General features: G+C 46.9%; 1 protein-coding gene across 1 annotated transcript; it reads left to right on the top strand.

The window, feature by feature from the left end:
* The first annotated feature begins 12 nt into the window (after positions 1–12).
* Positions 13–18,323, top strand: klhl32 (kelch-like family member 32). Its single transcript, XM_076995351.1, has 9 exons — positions 13–1,683; positions 3,020–3,127; positions 12,384–12,482; positions 13,457–13,672; positions 15,089–15,818; positions 16,043–16,101; positions 16,508–16,700; positions 17,167–17,261; positions 17,418–18,323. Exons 1-9 carry the CDS (start codon positions 1,420–1,422, stop codon positions 17,577–17,579), a joined length of 1,926 nt encoding a protein of 641 aa, XP_076851466.1. The 5' UTR covers positions 13–1,419; the 3' UTR covers positions 17,580–18,323.
* Positions 18,324–18,370: the final 47 nt, after the last annotated feature.

Here is an 18,370-nt window from a genome sequence, read left to right as displayed (position 1 = left end):
AGGGTCTGTCCCCCAGTACTGCAGTAAGGCACTCTGGACAGAGACACTATAGCAGGAGGGTCTGTCCCCCAGTACTGCAGTAAGGCACTCTGGACAGAGACACTATAGCAGGAGGGTCTGTCCCCCAGTACTGCAGTAAGGCACTCTGGACAGAGACACTATAGCAGGAGGGTCTGTCCCCCAGTACTGCAGTAAGGCACTCTGGACAGAGACACTATAGCAGGAGGGTCTGTCCCCCAGTTCTGCAGTAAGGCACTCTGGACAGAGGCACTATAGCAGGAGGGTCTGTCCCCCAGTACTGCAGTAAGGCACTCTGGACAGAGACACTATAGCAGGAGGGTCTGTCCCCCAGTACTGCAGTAAGGCACTCTGGACAGAGACACTATAGCAGGAGGGTCTGTCCCCCAGTACTGCAGTAAGGCACTCTGGACAGAGGCACTATAGCAGGAGGGTCTGTCCCCCAGTTCTGCAGTAAGGCACTCTGGACAGAGACACTATAGCAGGAGGGTCTGTCCCCCAGTACTGCAGTAAGGCACTCTGGACAGAGACACTATAGCAGGAGGGTCTGTCCCCCAGTACTGCAGTAAGGCACTCTGGACAGAGACACTATAGCAGGAGGGTCTGTCCCCCAGTACTGCAGTAAGGCACTCTGGACAGAGACACTATAGCAGGAGGGTCTGTCCCCCAGTACTGCAGTAAGGCACTCTGGACAGAGACACTATAGCAGGAGGGTCTGTCCCCCAGTACTGCAGTAAGGCACTCTGGACAGAAGCACTATAGCAGGAGGGTCTGTCCCCCAGTACTGCAGTAAGGCACTCTGGACAGAGACACTATAGCAGGAGGGTCTGTCCCCCAGTACTGCAGTAAGGCACTCTGGACAGAGACACTATAGCAGGAGGGTCTGTCCCCCAGTACTGCAGTAAGGCACTCTGGACAGAGACACTATAGCAGGAGGGTCTGTCCCCCAGTACTGCAGTAAGGCACTCTGGACAGAGACACTATAGCAGGAGGGTCTGTCCCCCAGTACTGCAGTAAGGCACTCTGGACAGAGGCACTATAGCAGGAGGGTCTGTCCCCCAGTACTGCAGTAAGGCACTCTGGACAGAGACACTATAGCAGGAGGGTCTGTCCCCCAGTACTGCAGTAAGGCACTCTGGACAGAGACACTATAGCAGGAGGGTCTGTCCCCCAGTACTGCAGTAAGGCACTCTGGACAGAGACACTATAGCAGGAGGGTCTGTCCCCCAGTACTGCAGTAAGGCACTCTGGACAGAGACACTATAGCAGGAGGGTCTGTCCCCCAGTACTGCAGTAAGGCACTCTGGACAGACACTGGAACAGCAACAGTGGCTTTGAAAGAGCAGCACACTGACTCATTAATTGCAGGTGCTTAACCTGTGTGTGTGTGTGTGTGTGTGTATGTGTGTGTGTGTGTGTGTGTGTGTGTGTGTGTGTGTGTGTGTGTGTGTGTGCGTGCGTGCGTGTGCGTGTGTGTTGGCCAGTCCCCAGGTCATGCTGACGGGTCAGAGGTTGTGCCAGTCCAAGTCCCATCAGCATTCTGTCCTTGCTGCTCTCAACCAACAGCGCAAGGACGGCCTCCTCTGTGATGTCACTCTGGTTGCCGGGGAACAGAAGTTTCATGCCCACAAAGCTGTGTTGGCAGCCTGCAGTGATTACTTCCGGGTGAGACATCATGGAAATTGATCAATTTATTTAAGTGTATTAAATTATTTTTTATAATCGTACTCCTGACCTGTAAGACCAAGCTTTTACTACGCCCCAGTCCTAACCTTTTATCACCAACACTCTTCAACTGATCCCTGGTAGTGCAGTAATGAAATAGCAGGTTTGTGTGTAAGACTTCTCCTCTGCCCTTCTGAAAAGTGGGTGTTGGTAGCACCGCTGTCCTGAGCTACATACAGTGGGGAAAATAAGTATTTAGTCAGTCACCAATTGTGCAAGTTCTCCCAATTAAAAAGATGAGAGAGGCCTGTAATTGACATCATAGGTAGACCTCAACTATGAGAGACAAAATGTGAAAAAAAAATTGAGAAAATAATTGTGTCTGACTTTTAAAGAATTTATTTGCAAATAATGGTGGAAAATAAGTATTTGGTCAATAACAAAAGTTCATCTCAATACTTTGTTGTATATCCTCTGTTGGCAATGACAGAGGTCAAACGTTTTCTGTAAGTCTTCACAAGGTTGGCACACACTGTTGCTGGTATGTTGGCCCATTCCTCCATGCAGATCTCCTCTAGAGCAGTGATGTTTTGGGGCTGTCGGCGGGCAACACCTATGATGTCAATTACAGGCCTCTCTCATCTTTTTAAGTGGGAGAACTTGCACAATTGGTGACTGACTAAATACTTATTTTCCCCACTGTAGGTGTGTACTATATATGTTTGTGTGGGTCAGGAAGACATGTGCTTCATTTTTCATGTTTTTATTCAACGTGATTTTCACTTCAGTGACAGTCAGAGGTGTGGAGAGAGAGTGAGTAACGCCCCATTTCTCAGTCAGAGGTGTGGAGAGAGAGAGAGTAACGCCCCATTTCTCAGTCAGAGGTGTGGAGAGAGAGAGTAATGGCCCATTTCTCACGCAGACCACGGTGCAGGGCACCAGATCTCCAGCGTCTCTCCCGCTGTGGGTGGTGAAGTGTGTGTGATCCTTCATGCTCCATTCCTGATGGCAGATCCACAAGTGTCTAACACTCCTGTTGTGTGACAACAATCAATGCCTTTGATTAGCAGTCCCCTGCCTGGAAACCTAGGGGGACAGCCTGGCCGCTCTGTCCCCTTGATCTGTGTGTGTGTGTGTGTGTGTGTGTGTGTGTGTGTTTACAGTACACAGTGGGTGTTTGAAGGTTATTATTCTTGCTTTCACTCTTAAAATAGCTATGAAACACACTTGAAGGAGATTAAATGAAATCCTTTAGGGATTGTGTCGACTAGTGTCTTTCGTTTTGTGTGTGTGTGTGTGTGTGTGTGTGTGTGTGTGTGTGTGTCCTTGCACTCAGGCCATGTTTAGTCTACGTATGGCGGAGAGTGAGGCGGATGAGGTCACTCTGCAGGGAGTGTCTGGTGTGGGACTCAAGCATGCACTAGACTTTGCCTATACAGGCCAGGTAAGCACATGCAACACACACAAACAATAAACATACAACTACACAAACCTAACCTAATAACCAACACCCAGCACTTGCCTGTGTCACAGGCCATGTCCAAAACCAAGCATGTAACACAGCACACGCTTCAACACCAAATGCACAACGGAACTAGCACAGAAACAAGCAGCACAGGCACAACAGGAATCGCATCTGGCCCGTGCCAGACACTCACACTAAATGATCCCAGCTGGTGTAATCCAATAAGTGAATTACAGTCATTAACTACAATCAATAACGCTCTGGTGTTCCGTTTTAACATAATGTAACTCTGCATACGGTACACAAACGGTCGCTACCTCACCACTGACTCTGGCCATAACTGGATGTTGGAGGACCTTTGAGGTTTGGGCAGGTTTAGGAATAAGGGGCTTTGGTAGTAAGAGGTTTGGGGCATGTGGAACTAAGACGATGTTTCAATTGTGCACTCTAGCTTGGTCCAAGAATAAACTTAATCTATGTACAGGAAAGTGGGTTTAAGGGTGGGGTTAAGGTGGAGGGATTTGAGGGTTTGACATTTAGAGTCAGTTGCAAATGTTGGCAGAGGAAGCTAGAGGGATCTGTAACGATAATTAATCCTGTTGCACCCTGGACATGTGTAGAGAAACATTTATATGAGTCAACAGCAACCAAGATCTAGACTTGTTTGAGATTGTAATTCGTCTGATCCTCCACTGGATAATCAGATCAGTCCACTCGTCTGATCCTCCACTGGATAATCAGATCAGTCCACTCGTCTGATCCTCCACTGGATAATCAGATCAGTCCACTCGTCTGATCCTCCACTGGATAATCAGATCAGTCCACTCGTCTGATCCTCCACTGGATAATCAGATCAGTCCACTCGTCTGATCCTCCACTGGATAATCAGATCAGTCCACTTGTCTGATCCTCTACTGGATAATCAGATCAGTCCACTCGTCTGATCCTCCATTAGATAATCAGGTACTGTGATGACATCAGCACCGTTTGTTCTTTTCAGAATTTTTGCTAATTTTAATTTTTTGCTTGGTTTTCTTGAGATATATCTTTGTGCATATGTGTGCTTTTGTATGTATATCTATACTTATACATTGTACATGTAATTCACTCCAAATTGGAATTTCTCTCTTTATGTGTGTGTGAGAGAGAGAGAGAGATGGAGAGAGATATTTTTTAAATGGTAGTGAAGTTTCCAGAGAAACAGGACAGTTTGGTCAGAAGTCCCTCATCAGTCCTTCAAAGTGTAAAAGTGCTTTGAAGTGTAAAAAAATACACACACACACACACACACACACACACACACACACACACACACACACACACACACACACACACACACACACACACACACACACACACAGTCATTGGCCACTGTATTAGGTACATCTGTCCAACTGCTCATTAACGCAAATGTTGAATCATGTGGGGCTGCCCACCACTCTGGGCATGTGTGCACCACATCCCCCTAGTGATCACTAGTGTGTGTGTGTGTGTGTGTGTGTGTGTGTGTGCACCACATCCCCCTAGTGATCACTAGTGTGTGTGTGCACCACAGCCCCCTAGTGATCACTAGTGTGTGTGTGTGTGTGTGTGTGTGTGTGTGTGTGTGTGCACCACATCCCCCTAGTGATCACTAGTGTGTGTGTGTGTGTGCACCACATCCCCCTAGTGATCACTAGTGTGTGTGTGTGTGTGTGTGTGTGTGTGTGCACCACATCCCCCTAGTGATCACTAGTGTGTGTGTGCACCACAGCCCCCTAGTGATCACTAGAGTGTGTGTGTGTGTGTGTGTGTGTGTGTGCACCACAGCCCCCTAGTAATCACTAGTGTGTGTGTGTGTGTGTGTGTGTGTGTGTGTGCGCACCACAGCCCCCTAGTAATCACTAGTGTGTGTGTGCACCACAGCCCCCTAGTAATGTGTGTGTGTGTGTGTGTGTGTGTGTGTGTGTGTGTGTGTGTGTGTGTGTGTGTGTGTGTGTGTGTGTGTGTGTGTGTTGCGGTGAAAAATCACAATTGACAAAATATGTCACATTTACACTTTACACTTTCACTAACTGTTTCAGCTACATTGAAACGAATGCATTTTAGTACAATGCAGATTTATTAAAACCATATTGTCACGGTGGTGAGGGAGGGGCAGTGAGGGAGTGGTGCACGACACAAGACATTTATTACCATGACGACAAACACACAGATGACAAAGACAAATTCAAAAACCTACAACGGATCGCTTTTGATATACAGCTGGTTAGCTGGTTAGCTGGTCTTTGTGGATACCAGCCTCCTCACAGGTGCTTAGTTGGGACATTTCGCTTGAGTTCTCGAGTCTCTGCCATGAACATCTTCATACTAAGCTACTCATGTCTGCTCTCTCAGTTCTAGAGTGTGACGTGACATGTGCGATGGATCGTGCACAAAGCAGTAGGGTGTGGGAATGGTATATGTTTATATTTTTGATCCCACCACAATCAAATCCACTGGACAAAGCAATTTATCCGGATACTTTTTAAAATCATGACGAGCCAGATTGAGAACAAGCCAAAATGAAATGGGAGTAATGAGGCAATTTCTAAAACATAAGGAGTAGAAAGTACAGATAATTGTGCGAAAATGTAAGGAGTAGAAGTAAAAAATCGGAAAAATTGTTACTTCAGAATAGTATAGATACCTAAAATTTCGACTTAAGTAAGGTAATGAAGTATTTGTACTTTGTTACGTGACACCTCTGGTTGAATCTATGCCACAAATTTTAAGGCAGTTCTGAAGGCAAAAGGGGGTCCAACCCAGTACTAGCAAGGTGTAACTAATAAAGTGTATGTATGTCTGTATCAGGGGTGGAAAGTAATGAATTACATTTACTCACATTACTGTAATTGAGTACTTTTTATGAGTGATTTGTAATTTTCTGAGTAGTTTTTGAAATATGTAATTTTTACTTTTACTCGAGTAAATTTAGACGTAAATAGTTTTACTTTGTTACATTTGAACCCCATCACATTACTGAGTAAAAAAATACTGATGGTGAAAAATTTAATGCGGGCAGAAATTTAAACTTCTGAGTCCCGGAACTGAACGTCAATTTTGTTGTGAGGGCTGGCTTGGCTGCCGATCCTCCTAACAACACTAGAGGCACCAGAGTCAGTCCTAGACTCTCCAGGCGCAATCAGTGATCCGTTTTAGCTGTCTCTATGGCTTCTTAAGGAAGCTTAGTGAAACGGATTACTGCTGAATCGTTTTGGCTGGCCTTCACATCTTCAGCCCTTTCTCTGTGATCTCTGGTTGCGTTTCTTGTGTTTAGGTGTCTCGCCACCTTATGTTCTCTCTCTCTTTTCTACTACTTATTCGAGTAACTATCTGCTTACTAGCCTACCTCAAGTTTTTCCCCTGCTTTATCTCTTCTTATCCGTTCTTCGTTTATTTTGGGAAGGGTTTTTGTTTCGTCGCGGCGTTCTGCCTGCTGCCAGTTACTTCCCCTGGTGTCCTAAGTTTCGTTTTCTTGCATTGAGTTTTCTCTGCGTCCTTTCTGTTGCATTTTTCTCCTGTGTGTTTGCGGTTTATTCCACGTCTCGATTGGTCTTGCTGCTTGTGTGTGTGTGTGTGTGTGTGTGTGTGTGGACGCACGCACATATTTTGCTCTTTGCGTTTTGTTGGCACTTGGGTCTACTACTCTCTTGGTTTTGACGCAGTGTGTACTTGTTGGTACACCTGACGTTACATGCATGGCCTTGCCTTGCGCGCGCCCTTTCCATTGTTTCATAATCAGGTCATAATCCGGTGCACTTATTTCCAAAAGGATGAGATTGTTCTATCTTTAAATCTTCTATCTATCAGGTTCTGTGAGATCCTGTGGGCATTTTATTGTGAATAGTGGGATCCGGTGGGCACTGTATTTTGAATAGTTGGATCCTGTGAGTACTTACTTTTAAATTGTGGGATCATATGAGCATTTTATTTTATTTTTGAGGTGAGATCCTGTGGGCATTTTATATTGTTTTATTTTGAGTTGTGGGATCCTGTGGCATTTTATTGTGAGTAGTGGAATCCTGTTGCATTTTAGTATGATTTGTGGTCTCTTTAAATCTTTAATTTTGTGTGCATTTTGTTTTTTGAATACTTTGTAATTAAAATTTCTTCATTCTTATCATAGTGTTGTCCGTTGGACAATAGGACTGAAAATTGTTTGCACTTTATGGTACAGGTTGTGACTGTCCTTACGCTTTGAAATCGATTAAAACAACTTGTGCTGTATTTGATTCATGACTCATCCTTTTTTGTATTAAATAACTGAAAGTAACTAACTTTTACTCAAATAATATTTTAAATGAATTAATTTTGTACTTTTACTTGAGTAAATTTTGAGATGGGTAATTTTACTTTTACTCTGAGTACAGTCCCTGACAAGTTCTGTCGCTTATCCATGTTGTGGAAACAAAAGCTTATAACCTGACTTTAAATTCATCGATTGGTTTTAGAAATGACTCATATGAAAGCTGAAACCCTCCCAAATGAGATTTAATTTACTAAAATAAATTTGCTTTACTGAAGAAATATTGATCATTTAATTAGGTAAAGTAATTAATTAATCGAAATTAACGTGTTACTCAAACCCCTCAATTTATCAAGTTCACACCAGCCTCTTCCTTTCATGTCTTTATAGACCTTGCTTGGAAGTTGGAAGAGGAAGGGGCCATTTCCAAACTGTTCCCACAAAGTTGGGAGCATGGAATTGTCCAAAATGTCTTGGTATGCTGAATCATTCAGAGTTCCTTTTACTGGAACTAAGGGGCCAAGCTCAGCTCCTGAAAAACCATAATCCCCCCCTCCACCAAACTATACACTTAGCACAATGCAGTCAGTCGTTCTCCTAGCAACTGCCAAACCCAGACTCGTCCATCAAATTGCCAGTTGGAGAAGCGCGTATTCGTCAGTCCATGGAACATGCCTCCACTGCTTTAAAGTCCAGTGGCGGCATGCTTTACACCACTGCATCTGACGCTTTGCATTGCACTTGGTGATGTATGGCTTGGATGCAGCTGCTCGACCATGGAAACCCATTCAATGAAGTTCTCTGCGCACTGTTCTTGAGCTAATCTGAAGGCCACATGAAGTGTGGTTGTCTATAGTGATTGACTCTGCAGAAAGTTGTCTTCGATGTGCCATCAAAATGCCATCGAAATACCTTTTCGACTCTCAAAAATCATCGACATTCAACTTAACTTAAGCTAAGTATCTAAGTATCTCAACATGTCTGAGTCACTTGTTGCTTGTGCTGAGTGTTGCATGTATAGTTACCCTTCTTCCGTCAATAGTTTTATTTGCGAGAAGTGTAGATTAATTATTAGCATGACGGAGAAGATTTCACGTTTAGCAGAGCGCATCCGGGCTTTAGAAAGTCCTAGAGAGTTGGCACAGTTGTAGGTAGCGAGCACCCAACTCCGGCATTAGAGCCCTCGCAGCGGGGCGAATGGGTGACGTCTCAGCGGCATAGCCGTAGGGCTGAGCACCGTTCCACTCAACTTCTCGTGTCAAACAGGTTTGCCCCTCTCAGTAATACACCGACTGAGCGGCCTGTTAAAAGAGCTCTGGTTATAGGAGACTCGCAGCTCGTGAATGTAGCAACGCCCGTAGAGACACCAGTGGCCATAGTCAAATGTATCCCGGGGGCTAGAGCGCCTGACATCAGGGCTAACTTAAAAGTCCTGGCTAGACGTAAATACTCAAAGATAGTTATACACATTGGCACCAATGATGTGGGGTTGAGACAATCTGAGATCACCAAGGATAACGTTAAAGATGTGTGTGAGTTAGCGGGGATGATGTCAGGCGCCGTAATATGCTCTAGCCCAGGGGTCACCAACGTGGTGCCCGCGAGGACGTCACGAGTCGCCCGCGGGCTTGTTTTAAAAATAGCTCACTGTAGTGCCATGCACCAAAGCGCTGCATCGTTTATGTTTTTGCTACTATTATAGATTGTCCGCGGTTGCTAGCGCGGGTGTCCGGGGTTGCTCACACACGCACCCCCCCCGATCAACAACTTTTCGTTAGATTGATGCGAATTCATCTGGTAGCTCCCAGTTTCAAAAAGGTTAGTGACCCCTGCTCTAGCCCCATTCCAGTTCGGCGTGCCGACGAAACCTACAGCAGGTTATGGGCGCTACACCGCTGGATGTCTAAATGGTGCTCAGAAAACAAAGTGGATTATATAGATAATTGCGAGACGGCATTCACCCCTCTTGGGAGAGTGCTGCTCTCATTTCCTGTAGCATATCTGCTAGGCTTAATAGTGGTAGTGTAGGAGTAGTTAATGGGGATTGACAAACCAGTGCCGAGGCCAGGCAGCAGACAAACAGGCTAGACCAGGGGTACTCAACTGGCGGGCCGCGGTCCAGATCCGGACCCGAACGCAGTCCTGTCCGGACCCAATCTCATTCCTGATTAACTGGATACGGACCAAAAAAACCAAAGCATTTATTTCAGGGCTATTGAAAAAACACTCCATTAGGAGTGTTACGTTCGCCAACCCCCCCCGCTCAACAACTTACGTTCGCCACCCCCGCCGCACCGGACCTCAGGTCACAGGTATCTGCCAAAATTGGACCGCGGACAAATTTAGTTGAGTACCCCTGGGCTAGACTGTCTGCGTGCTGCAGGGAGCCATCACCTAGGTCATGCCGAATTGAAACCTGTCTGTTCCTCAAGTACCAAAAAGTAATTTACGCAAAATTAGTAGACAAAATTTAATCAAAGTTTAATTCAATTACGCTCCCAAAATCTGAAACTACGACTGCTAAATATTAGTTCCCTCTCAACTAAAGCATGACTTGTTAATGAAATGATTAACGACCATAATCTATGCATGTTTTGCTTGACGGAAACCTGTACCCGGCCAGATGACTATATGGCCCTAAACGAAGCGTCTCCCTCTGGCTATAGATATGTTCATAACCAAATGGTCGAGGAGGTGTTGTCGCCACAATATATGACTCCGATATAGGCGTCTTTCAAAAATCCGGCCTCAAGTTTAATTATTGTCAATATCTCATCCTCACTGTGTCAAATTTATCAACCAACAAAGCGTCTGTTGCAAAGCAATTGTTTATGTTAATTACTATTTACCGCCCCCCCGGTTCATACTCTGAGTTCTTGCAGGTGTTTTTGGACTTCCTGTCTCATGTAGTGCTATCAGCCGATAGTTGGTGATTTCAACATCCATTTTGACTGTGACTCTTTTAGCATAAACTTTCAAACAATTCTTGATTCAATGGGTATCACTCAGAATGTGGTGGGTCATACGCATAATTGTAGTCATACTTCAGACTTGGTCTTATCATTTGGTATTAACATATCCAGTTTAGCAATACTTCCTCAGAGCGAGGCCGTTTCTGACCTCATAACGTACGAGATGCATTTGAACGACGGTATTCATCGGCTGCCCCGCTACCAAATGAAACGAACTATAACACCTAGTACCATAGTCGCGCTTACTGATATTTGACTTCAGCATCTGCTGACCCTGCTCCATCAGTTACGTGGCCTACTACTTCCTACCACTTCCTACTACTTCCTACCACTTTCTACTACTTCCTACCACTTCCTACTACTTCCTACTACTTCCTACCACTTCCTACTACTTCCTACTTTCTACCACTTCCTACTTCCTACCACTTCCTACATCCTACCACTTCCTACTACTTCCTACCACTTCCTACTTCCTACCACTTCCTACTACTTCTTACTTCCTACCACTTCCTACTACTTCCTACCACTTCCTACTACTTCCTACCACTTACTACTTCCTACCACTTCGGTTGACGGTTGACTGGAATTTTTAGGAGTGAGAAAATTTCACGATTGGATCTGTTGCACAGGTGGCATCCTGTCACAGTTCCACACTGGAATTCACTAAGCTCCTGAGAGTGACCCATGAGATATTTTATAGAGAATTGGTGTTAGCATTTATTTACCTTTATCTGATACTAATGAGTTCATCTGACTCACTGTAGCTATAACCAAGGGACACCGTGGTTACACACTTAAACAGATTAAATAAACAACCTTGAAAATATTAAACAATAGAACAATTATTCTAAATGAACTATTCTAAATTAAAGTAACAGAAGATAATACAGTAATACACAGTAATACAGACCAATGCAGGGTCCCTCAAGGTGAAAGAAGCCAAAGAACAACCCCTACACCAAAACCCTCTCCCTTAAGGACCCCCCCAGCACTTCCTACTTCCTACCACTTCCTACTACTTCCTACTACTTCCTACCACTTCCTACTACTTCCTACCACTTCCTACTACTTCCTACCACTTCCTACTTCCTACCACTTCCTACCACTTCCTACTACTTCCTACCACTTCCTACTACTTCCTACCACTTCCTACTTCCTACCACTTCCTACCACTTCGTGCTTGAGTTGACGGTTGACTGTGGAATTTTTAGGAGTGAGGAAATTTTACGATTGGATCTGTTGCACAGGTGGCATCCTGTCACAGTTCCACACTGGAATTCACTAAGCTCCTGAGAGTGACCCATGAGATATTTTATAGGGAATTGGTGTTAGCATTTATTTACCTTTATCTGATACTAATTATGAGTTCATCTGACTCACTGTAGCTATAACCAAGGGACACCGTGGTTACACACTTAAACAGATTAAATAAACAACCTTGAAAATATTAAACAATAGAACAATACAGACCAATGCAGGGTCCCTCAAGGTGAAAGAAGCCAAAGAACAACCCCTACACCAAAACCCTCTCCCTTAAGGACCCCCCCCCCCCAGCATATCAAAGGAACCGCAGTTACAAAAACCAGGTTAACCAATGGTAATAAGGTTAATGGCATAGATGGGAGTACTTTTGCACACAGTACTGCCACAAAGTTTACAAACGTTCTCAGTGAGTGATCAATCTCTTAGCCAGAAGCACAACCCTCCCCACTATACAACATGCTGCAAAATGAGACTAAACATGCCACAAACACCCTGATATAACCAAAACACAAATAGTCAGTTTTATCTCATGTCTATGGGAATGTCTTGAGGCAAACCCCCCTTTGCTGCCCCCTGGTGTTCTACAGGAACACATCCTGCCACCTCTACACTCACCTGGACTCAGATGTTTATATATTGAAATATGCAGGGCATTTAAACGCTTAAAAACATGTTTATTCTGGATGGTGGACGTAGCGTCTCTCACCCCCGCCCCTCCTCCACCTCCCCACAGATAATGTTGGAGCCGGTACTCATCCAGGACGTCCTGTCTGCTGGGAGCCACCTGCAGCTCCTCGAACTGCTCAGCCTCTGCTCACATTACCTGATTCAGGTGAACACACACACAAAGGAACTGATCTTGAGGGACTATTCCTGTTCATTACCTTATTATTGTTATTATGTTTATTACATGTTTATTTTTTAAATGTGCGTCTGTGTGACACACAAAGTATGAACATGAGAAGGCCCAGGAGGTTCCCAGGGCCACTCACGGTGAAGAACCGTACCAACACAAGCCCACAGTATTTCATGACACTGTTTGTAGTGGTGGCCTGTCACTGTAATGAAATAGAAACCAGGCAGAGCAGGGCTGTGATACCAGCAGGACATGTCAGACTGACTGTCCTCAACTGTTCAAATTGAACAGAGCTTGAACTTGAACACTCCTGCCAGTAGATGGCAGTGTGTCTCTGTGTGCATGTGTGTATATGTCTGGTTGGGTTTTACTGGTAGTTTGTTCTGTTAGCTTCTCTCTCTCTCTCTTTGACTGTCTACTCCAGAGGCAGGAGACTGTTGATCATTATATTCACCATGTGCATTTGCTTGAGATCATTCATTTTATTCAGAGAATGAGGGTGCTAGTGTAAGACAATACACTAATACAATAGTGTACAATAGACAATAGTGTAAGAGGGTGCTAGTGGAGACTGTCTAACAAAACTGGACTAAGATCAGACCTGAGTAGAGGGGGAGAGAGAGAATAAGAGAAGGGAGGGGGTAGAGAGGGAGAAGGAAGATGAGCCCCAGAGAGTCAGGCTCAGAGCACATCCACCTCTACACATCAGTACCTCCACAGATAGAAGTACTTAAGTACTTAGTAGTGTTCATCCACCAGACATGATGTAAAACAGAAGCAGGAACAGTCACAACACCAGCAGTTCTGATGATGGGGATGATATGAACGGTTTGAGTGAACAGGTGCAGTGTTGGTGTTGTCTGTGCAGATGTGTGTGTGTGTTTCTGCATGTGTATACCCAGCTGACTGTCTAACTTGGGTAGTATTCCCGTGTGTGTGTGTGAGAGCAGGAGCTGAACAGTGTGAACTACCTTGAGCTGTACCGTCTGGCCGACCTGTTCCACCTGCCCCCCCTGGAGGAGGCGGTGGTGGACTACGTGGTGGAACACCTGTCTGAGATCCAGTGTGGACGAGAGGAGGAGGTGCTACTGCTGCCGGCACGCCTCCTCCGGGAGGTGCTTAAGAGTGACCGCCTCACATCCCTTAACGAGGAGGAGATCTGGCAGGTATCTGTATGTGTGTGTGTGTTTAAGCTCTTGAATCACCTTGTAAACAGTTAGTTAGTTGGTTGGTTGGAAGCGTCATGTGTTCTGATCATTATTGGAGACAGATCAGTGACACTCAAACACACAAAGGCAGAAACACACATAGTTTTTTCTCCTTTATAGATGTGACTCACACACACCTCTAGCCTCCTCTGTCACTTCAGGGTTTATGTGCAGTGACCCTAGAGGGACACAGCGCGTGTGTGTGTGTGTGTGTGTGTGTGTGCGCGTGGGCCATGGTATGGCTGTTCATTTTTACCAATCACACTCCTCCGTCACCCCCACGCGCTCTCTCTCTGATTAGGCCCCATGTGTGAGCGCCGGAGCTCCAGTCCCCCAGCTGTCAGTGCTGCCGCCCCACTGATTGAAAACAATCAGGCCTCTGATGGCACAATTACCCTGACCCCTTAACCAGGCGCCGTGCGCGTAATCACGGGCTGATTAGGCTGTGCTGGGCCTCCTCCACTCCGCTCCGAAGGTTAATTTGGGCATCAGACGTCTGTGTGATGGGCAGTGGGGCCGGCTGCCTCGCCCGCTCGCCCCGCCACACACCCGCCCCTCCTGCCCCCGATATAGTTTGCCTGTCAATCATCGTCACATCGAGCCCTCCAAGTCTCACGCTCTGGAAATCACATTTTCTTCCTCTTTGTCCCCCACCTCCCCCTTTTTCTTTCGCTGTGTCTGTCTGCGCGTGGGCGGGGGGGCGGGGGTAATTTATTCTGCCCTGAGGAAGTTCTCTGATCCACCATGACCTTCACAGTCAACAGACGCTGTGGAGCTCACACCTCTCTCTCTGCTGCGTCTCTCATCGTGGCTGTGAAAATAGGGTGAAAAAGAACACAGAAATGAGGAATTCAAAGGCTTAGGGGGTGAAGAGCAGGGGGTGTTCGTGTTAGGACGGCAGCTCATTTAGACTGGGTGAAGGTTAGGCGAGGGAGAGGCACGTCCAATCAAAAAACAGCCCATGTCACATAGCAACTGTCCACATCCCAATCAAAGCTACGCATCACATTCTCAAGCGTTTAGCATGCATGCTGGGTATTGTGGATGTGTGTAGGCTTTGTTACTGGATTGGTGTGTGTGTGTGTTTCTGTCTTATGACTGTGTGAATGTTTGTTTCTTCAGTGTCCGTGATCTCAGTACTGTGTCATGGTGCCCCTTTATTCAGAACATACTAGTTTTAATGTGCAAAGGCATCACAAACAACAGTAATGATGAACAAGTGATGTATTGTGCGGTCTCACAGTCCTACATGTAGAGTTGCTGTTGTGGCTGGTCTGTCTGGTGCTAACGTGTTACTGATATGGGCTCTATGTTGTTCTACTGTAGTGTTACTGATGGAGCTGCTCTCTGTCTCTCTCTCTCTCTCGGGTGTAGCTGCTGGTGTGCTGGTTGGAGCGTGGCTGTAGGCTGCAGTACTCTGAGGAGCTGCTCCAGCATGTGCGGTACGGCCTGATGGAGGCCCCCACCCTGCAGCGCGTGTCCCGCAGCCTGCCTTTGTTGCGGGCCGGCCCAGCCACCGCTGCCCTGGTGGAGGAGGCGCTGGAGTACCAGCGGGCCACGTTTGTGCAGCCGCTGCGTCAGACGGCACGCACCACGCCACGCTTCCAGGCCCTCACGCTCTACATGGCGGGCGGCCGCAAACGTGAGGTCAGCCGTGTGCGAGAGCTGCGCTTCTTCAACCCCGCCCCCCAGGAGCACGTGCGGCAGGTCGGGGGCGGGGCCAACTGGAGCGAGCTGGCGCCCATGCCCGCCGGGCGGAGCCACCACTGCGTGGCCGTCATGGGGAACTTCCTGTTTGTGGCGGGGGGGGAGGTGGAGCACACCACCGGACGCACGTGTGCTGTGCGCAGCGCCTGTCGCTACGACCCGCGAGCCAACCGCTGGACGGACATCGCGTCCATGAAGGCGTGCCGGGAACACTTTGTGCTGGCCGCCCTGGGCCAGTACCTGTACGCGGTGGGGGGCAGGAACGAGCTGAGGCAGGTGCTGCCCAGCGTGGAGCGATACTGCCCCCGCAGGAACAAGTGGAACTATGTGCAGGCCTTCGACCGCTCCCTCTCCTGCCACGCCGGCTGTGTGGCCGACCAGCTGCTCTGGGTCTCAGGTCCTGCCCCCCACATACACCAACTGGCCTTGTTGTTTCTGCCTTCCAATCAAATGTATTGACTTGTTTTAAATGCTTTTAAAATCAATGTCAACCTGCTTCAATGCTAAAGATGTCTTGTGTTTGAAATGAAATAGTGTAATCACTACAAAATGTGTATCTATAACTGCACGGAAGTGTTTTCACTGAGGGCAGCTGTGAAGGTGTGTTCCTCTTTCTTGTAGGTGGGGTCACAAACACGGCTCAGTACCAGAATCGGCTGATGGTGTACGACCCAGAACAGGTAGAGGAGGATAGATGTTCAGTGTCTTGGTGCAAACTCTGCTCTAAATGCTGAGTTTGTCAGAGTAAATTAGGGAGGGGTGGAGCTGAAGTGATGAGACTTATTGGTATTCACTGTAGCTCCAACAACCAGGACCTCCACCCACACGGGCAGCTGCACCACACTCTCCTCCCTCAAACACTCGGCTGGTATATAAGACCAGCCTTTCCTGAATGTGTGTGACAGGAGCACGTGCACACACACACACACGCACACACGCCTACGCTATCAATATGGACTCTTTACAGTGGTTTATGTTTTAGCCCTTTGGAAGGGACATCTGACATTTTAGTGGGAAAGTAGTCACCCGAAGGTCCCTGAATACTGTTTCCCTCTTTCTGTTTTATCCTTCTCCCCCTCCTCCCAGAACCAGTGGCTGGTGCGCACTCCCATGCTGCAGAGACGTGTGTATCATGTGATGGCAGCGGTCCAACGACAGCTGTATGTTCTGGGTGGAAATGATTTGGACTTCAATAACGACCGCATCCTCGTGAGGCACATCGACTCCTACAACATCGACCAGGACCAGTGGAGCCGCTGCAACTTTAGTCTGCTTACAGGTCAACACACACACACATATATACACACACACACACATATATATATATACACACACACACACATATACACATACGCACGCACACACACGTGCACGCACACACACACACGCACACATACACACATACATACACACATACACATACACTCACACATACACGCACGCACATACACACGCACACACATATATACACACACATATACACACACGCACATACACGCACGTACACACATATACACGCACACACATACACACACACACACGCACACACACATATACACACATACACACACTCTCTCGCATGGACGCAGGAGCATGTTCCCATACACACTTCTTTGGTATGTCAATGCAGATTTAACCTATAAATATTTGATTTGTGGACTAATGTGTGTGATGAATGTCTGAGGGTCAGAGCGAGCGGCTCCGTCGTGTCTAGCTTTCACAGGTCTCCCCCTGTATCCAAACAGGGCAGAACGAGGCGGGCGTGGCCGTCCATGATGACAGGATCTATGTGGTTGGTGGATATTCCATCTGGACTAATGAACCTCTGGCCTGCATCCAGGTGTGTACACCACAGTCATATCACACACAGTGAACAAAGAAAGTGGTGTGATAAATAACGTGGCAATAGAGTCATTAACGCAGGTCTGGGGTAAACCATCAACATGCTGTGGGGTGAATGTGGTGAAGGTAACAGACACCGTGCTGTGTTGGACAGGTTCTGGACGTGAGCACTAAGGGGAAGGAGGAGGTGTTCTACGGGCCCACGCTGCCCTTCGCCTCCAACGGGGTAGCCACGTGTTTCCTCCCAGCTCCCTGCCCCACCTGCCCCAACCTGCAGACTCTACAGATGCCCCACCACCGGATAGGGGCTCTCTGACACGCCTCAGCTCCGCCTCCTGGAGAACCCTAGTCCAACACAGATGTGATGTGACCAGGATGGACTCTCAGCCCCGAGTGTATAACCTCTTACCATCTGCCCTGCATTTTAGGACCGGATCGATATGCAGATTAGTAGTGATGTAGAGGGAGATACTGCACAGGATGGGCAGGGAAAACTGGTGAAAACATCTCACACATCTCCATATACTGGTACAGTTCATCTCACAGACCAACAATACAAACTGGAGCCATCATAAAACTTCACATGAAGTTCAAGGAGCGTGAGGAAAAGCAGTTTATAGGACATGAAGAGCTGACTTCCTCAACTTTGCCCTCAGTATGAATCCATGCAGTGTGTATCTCTCAAGACTTTCAACACCAGGCCTTTCCTCTATGGTCATTTTGCCTAGAAAACTGAACTTCATCCGGTTGTTGAAGAGACTTTTGGCTCCCTCTGTAACTCTAGCCCAACTCTGGTTGAAGGTGTGGGGCGACAGACGGCAGTGTCCTGACTCAGGAGTGCCACCTTACAGCTGAATGTTTCAGATTCTGATCATAACAGAGTTGTTGTGCACAGTGTCAGCCTGAGCTAAGCCAGCATCATGTGGTCACTGGGAGTGTCCAGACCCAGTACTGAGTCGCTCCAACACGTCCTCTAGGTCTGGGAGTAGAGGAATGGTTAACAGTTTTGTTTATTGCTTTTTTTAAAAGCTTATTTCAATACAGAAATTATGCAATTGTGCACCATGACTAGTCTGTGTTTGAATCGGTGAGTTAGTTTTGATTCTT

Source organism: Brachyhypopomus gauderio, unplaced genomic scaffold (genome assembly GCF_052324685.1).
Source record: "Brachyhypopomus gauderio isolate BG-103 unplaced genomic scaffold, BGAUD_0.2 sc195, whole genome shotgun sequence".
Taxonomy (NCBI): Eukaryota; Metazoa; Chordata; class Actinopteri; order Gymnotiformes; family Hypopomidae; genus Brachyhypopomus; species Brachyhypopomus gauderio.
Note: the sequence above shows the minus strand (reverse complement) of the source record. Positions and strands in the feature narration are given on the sequence as shown.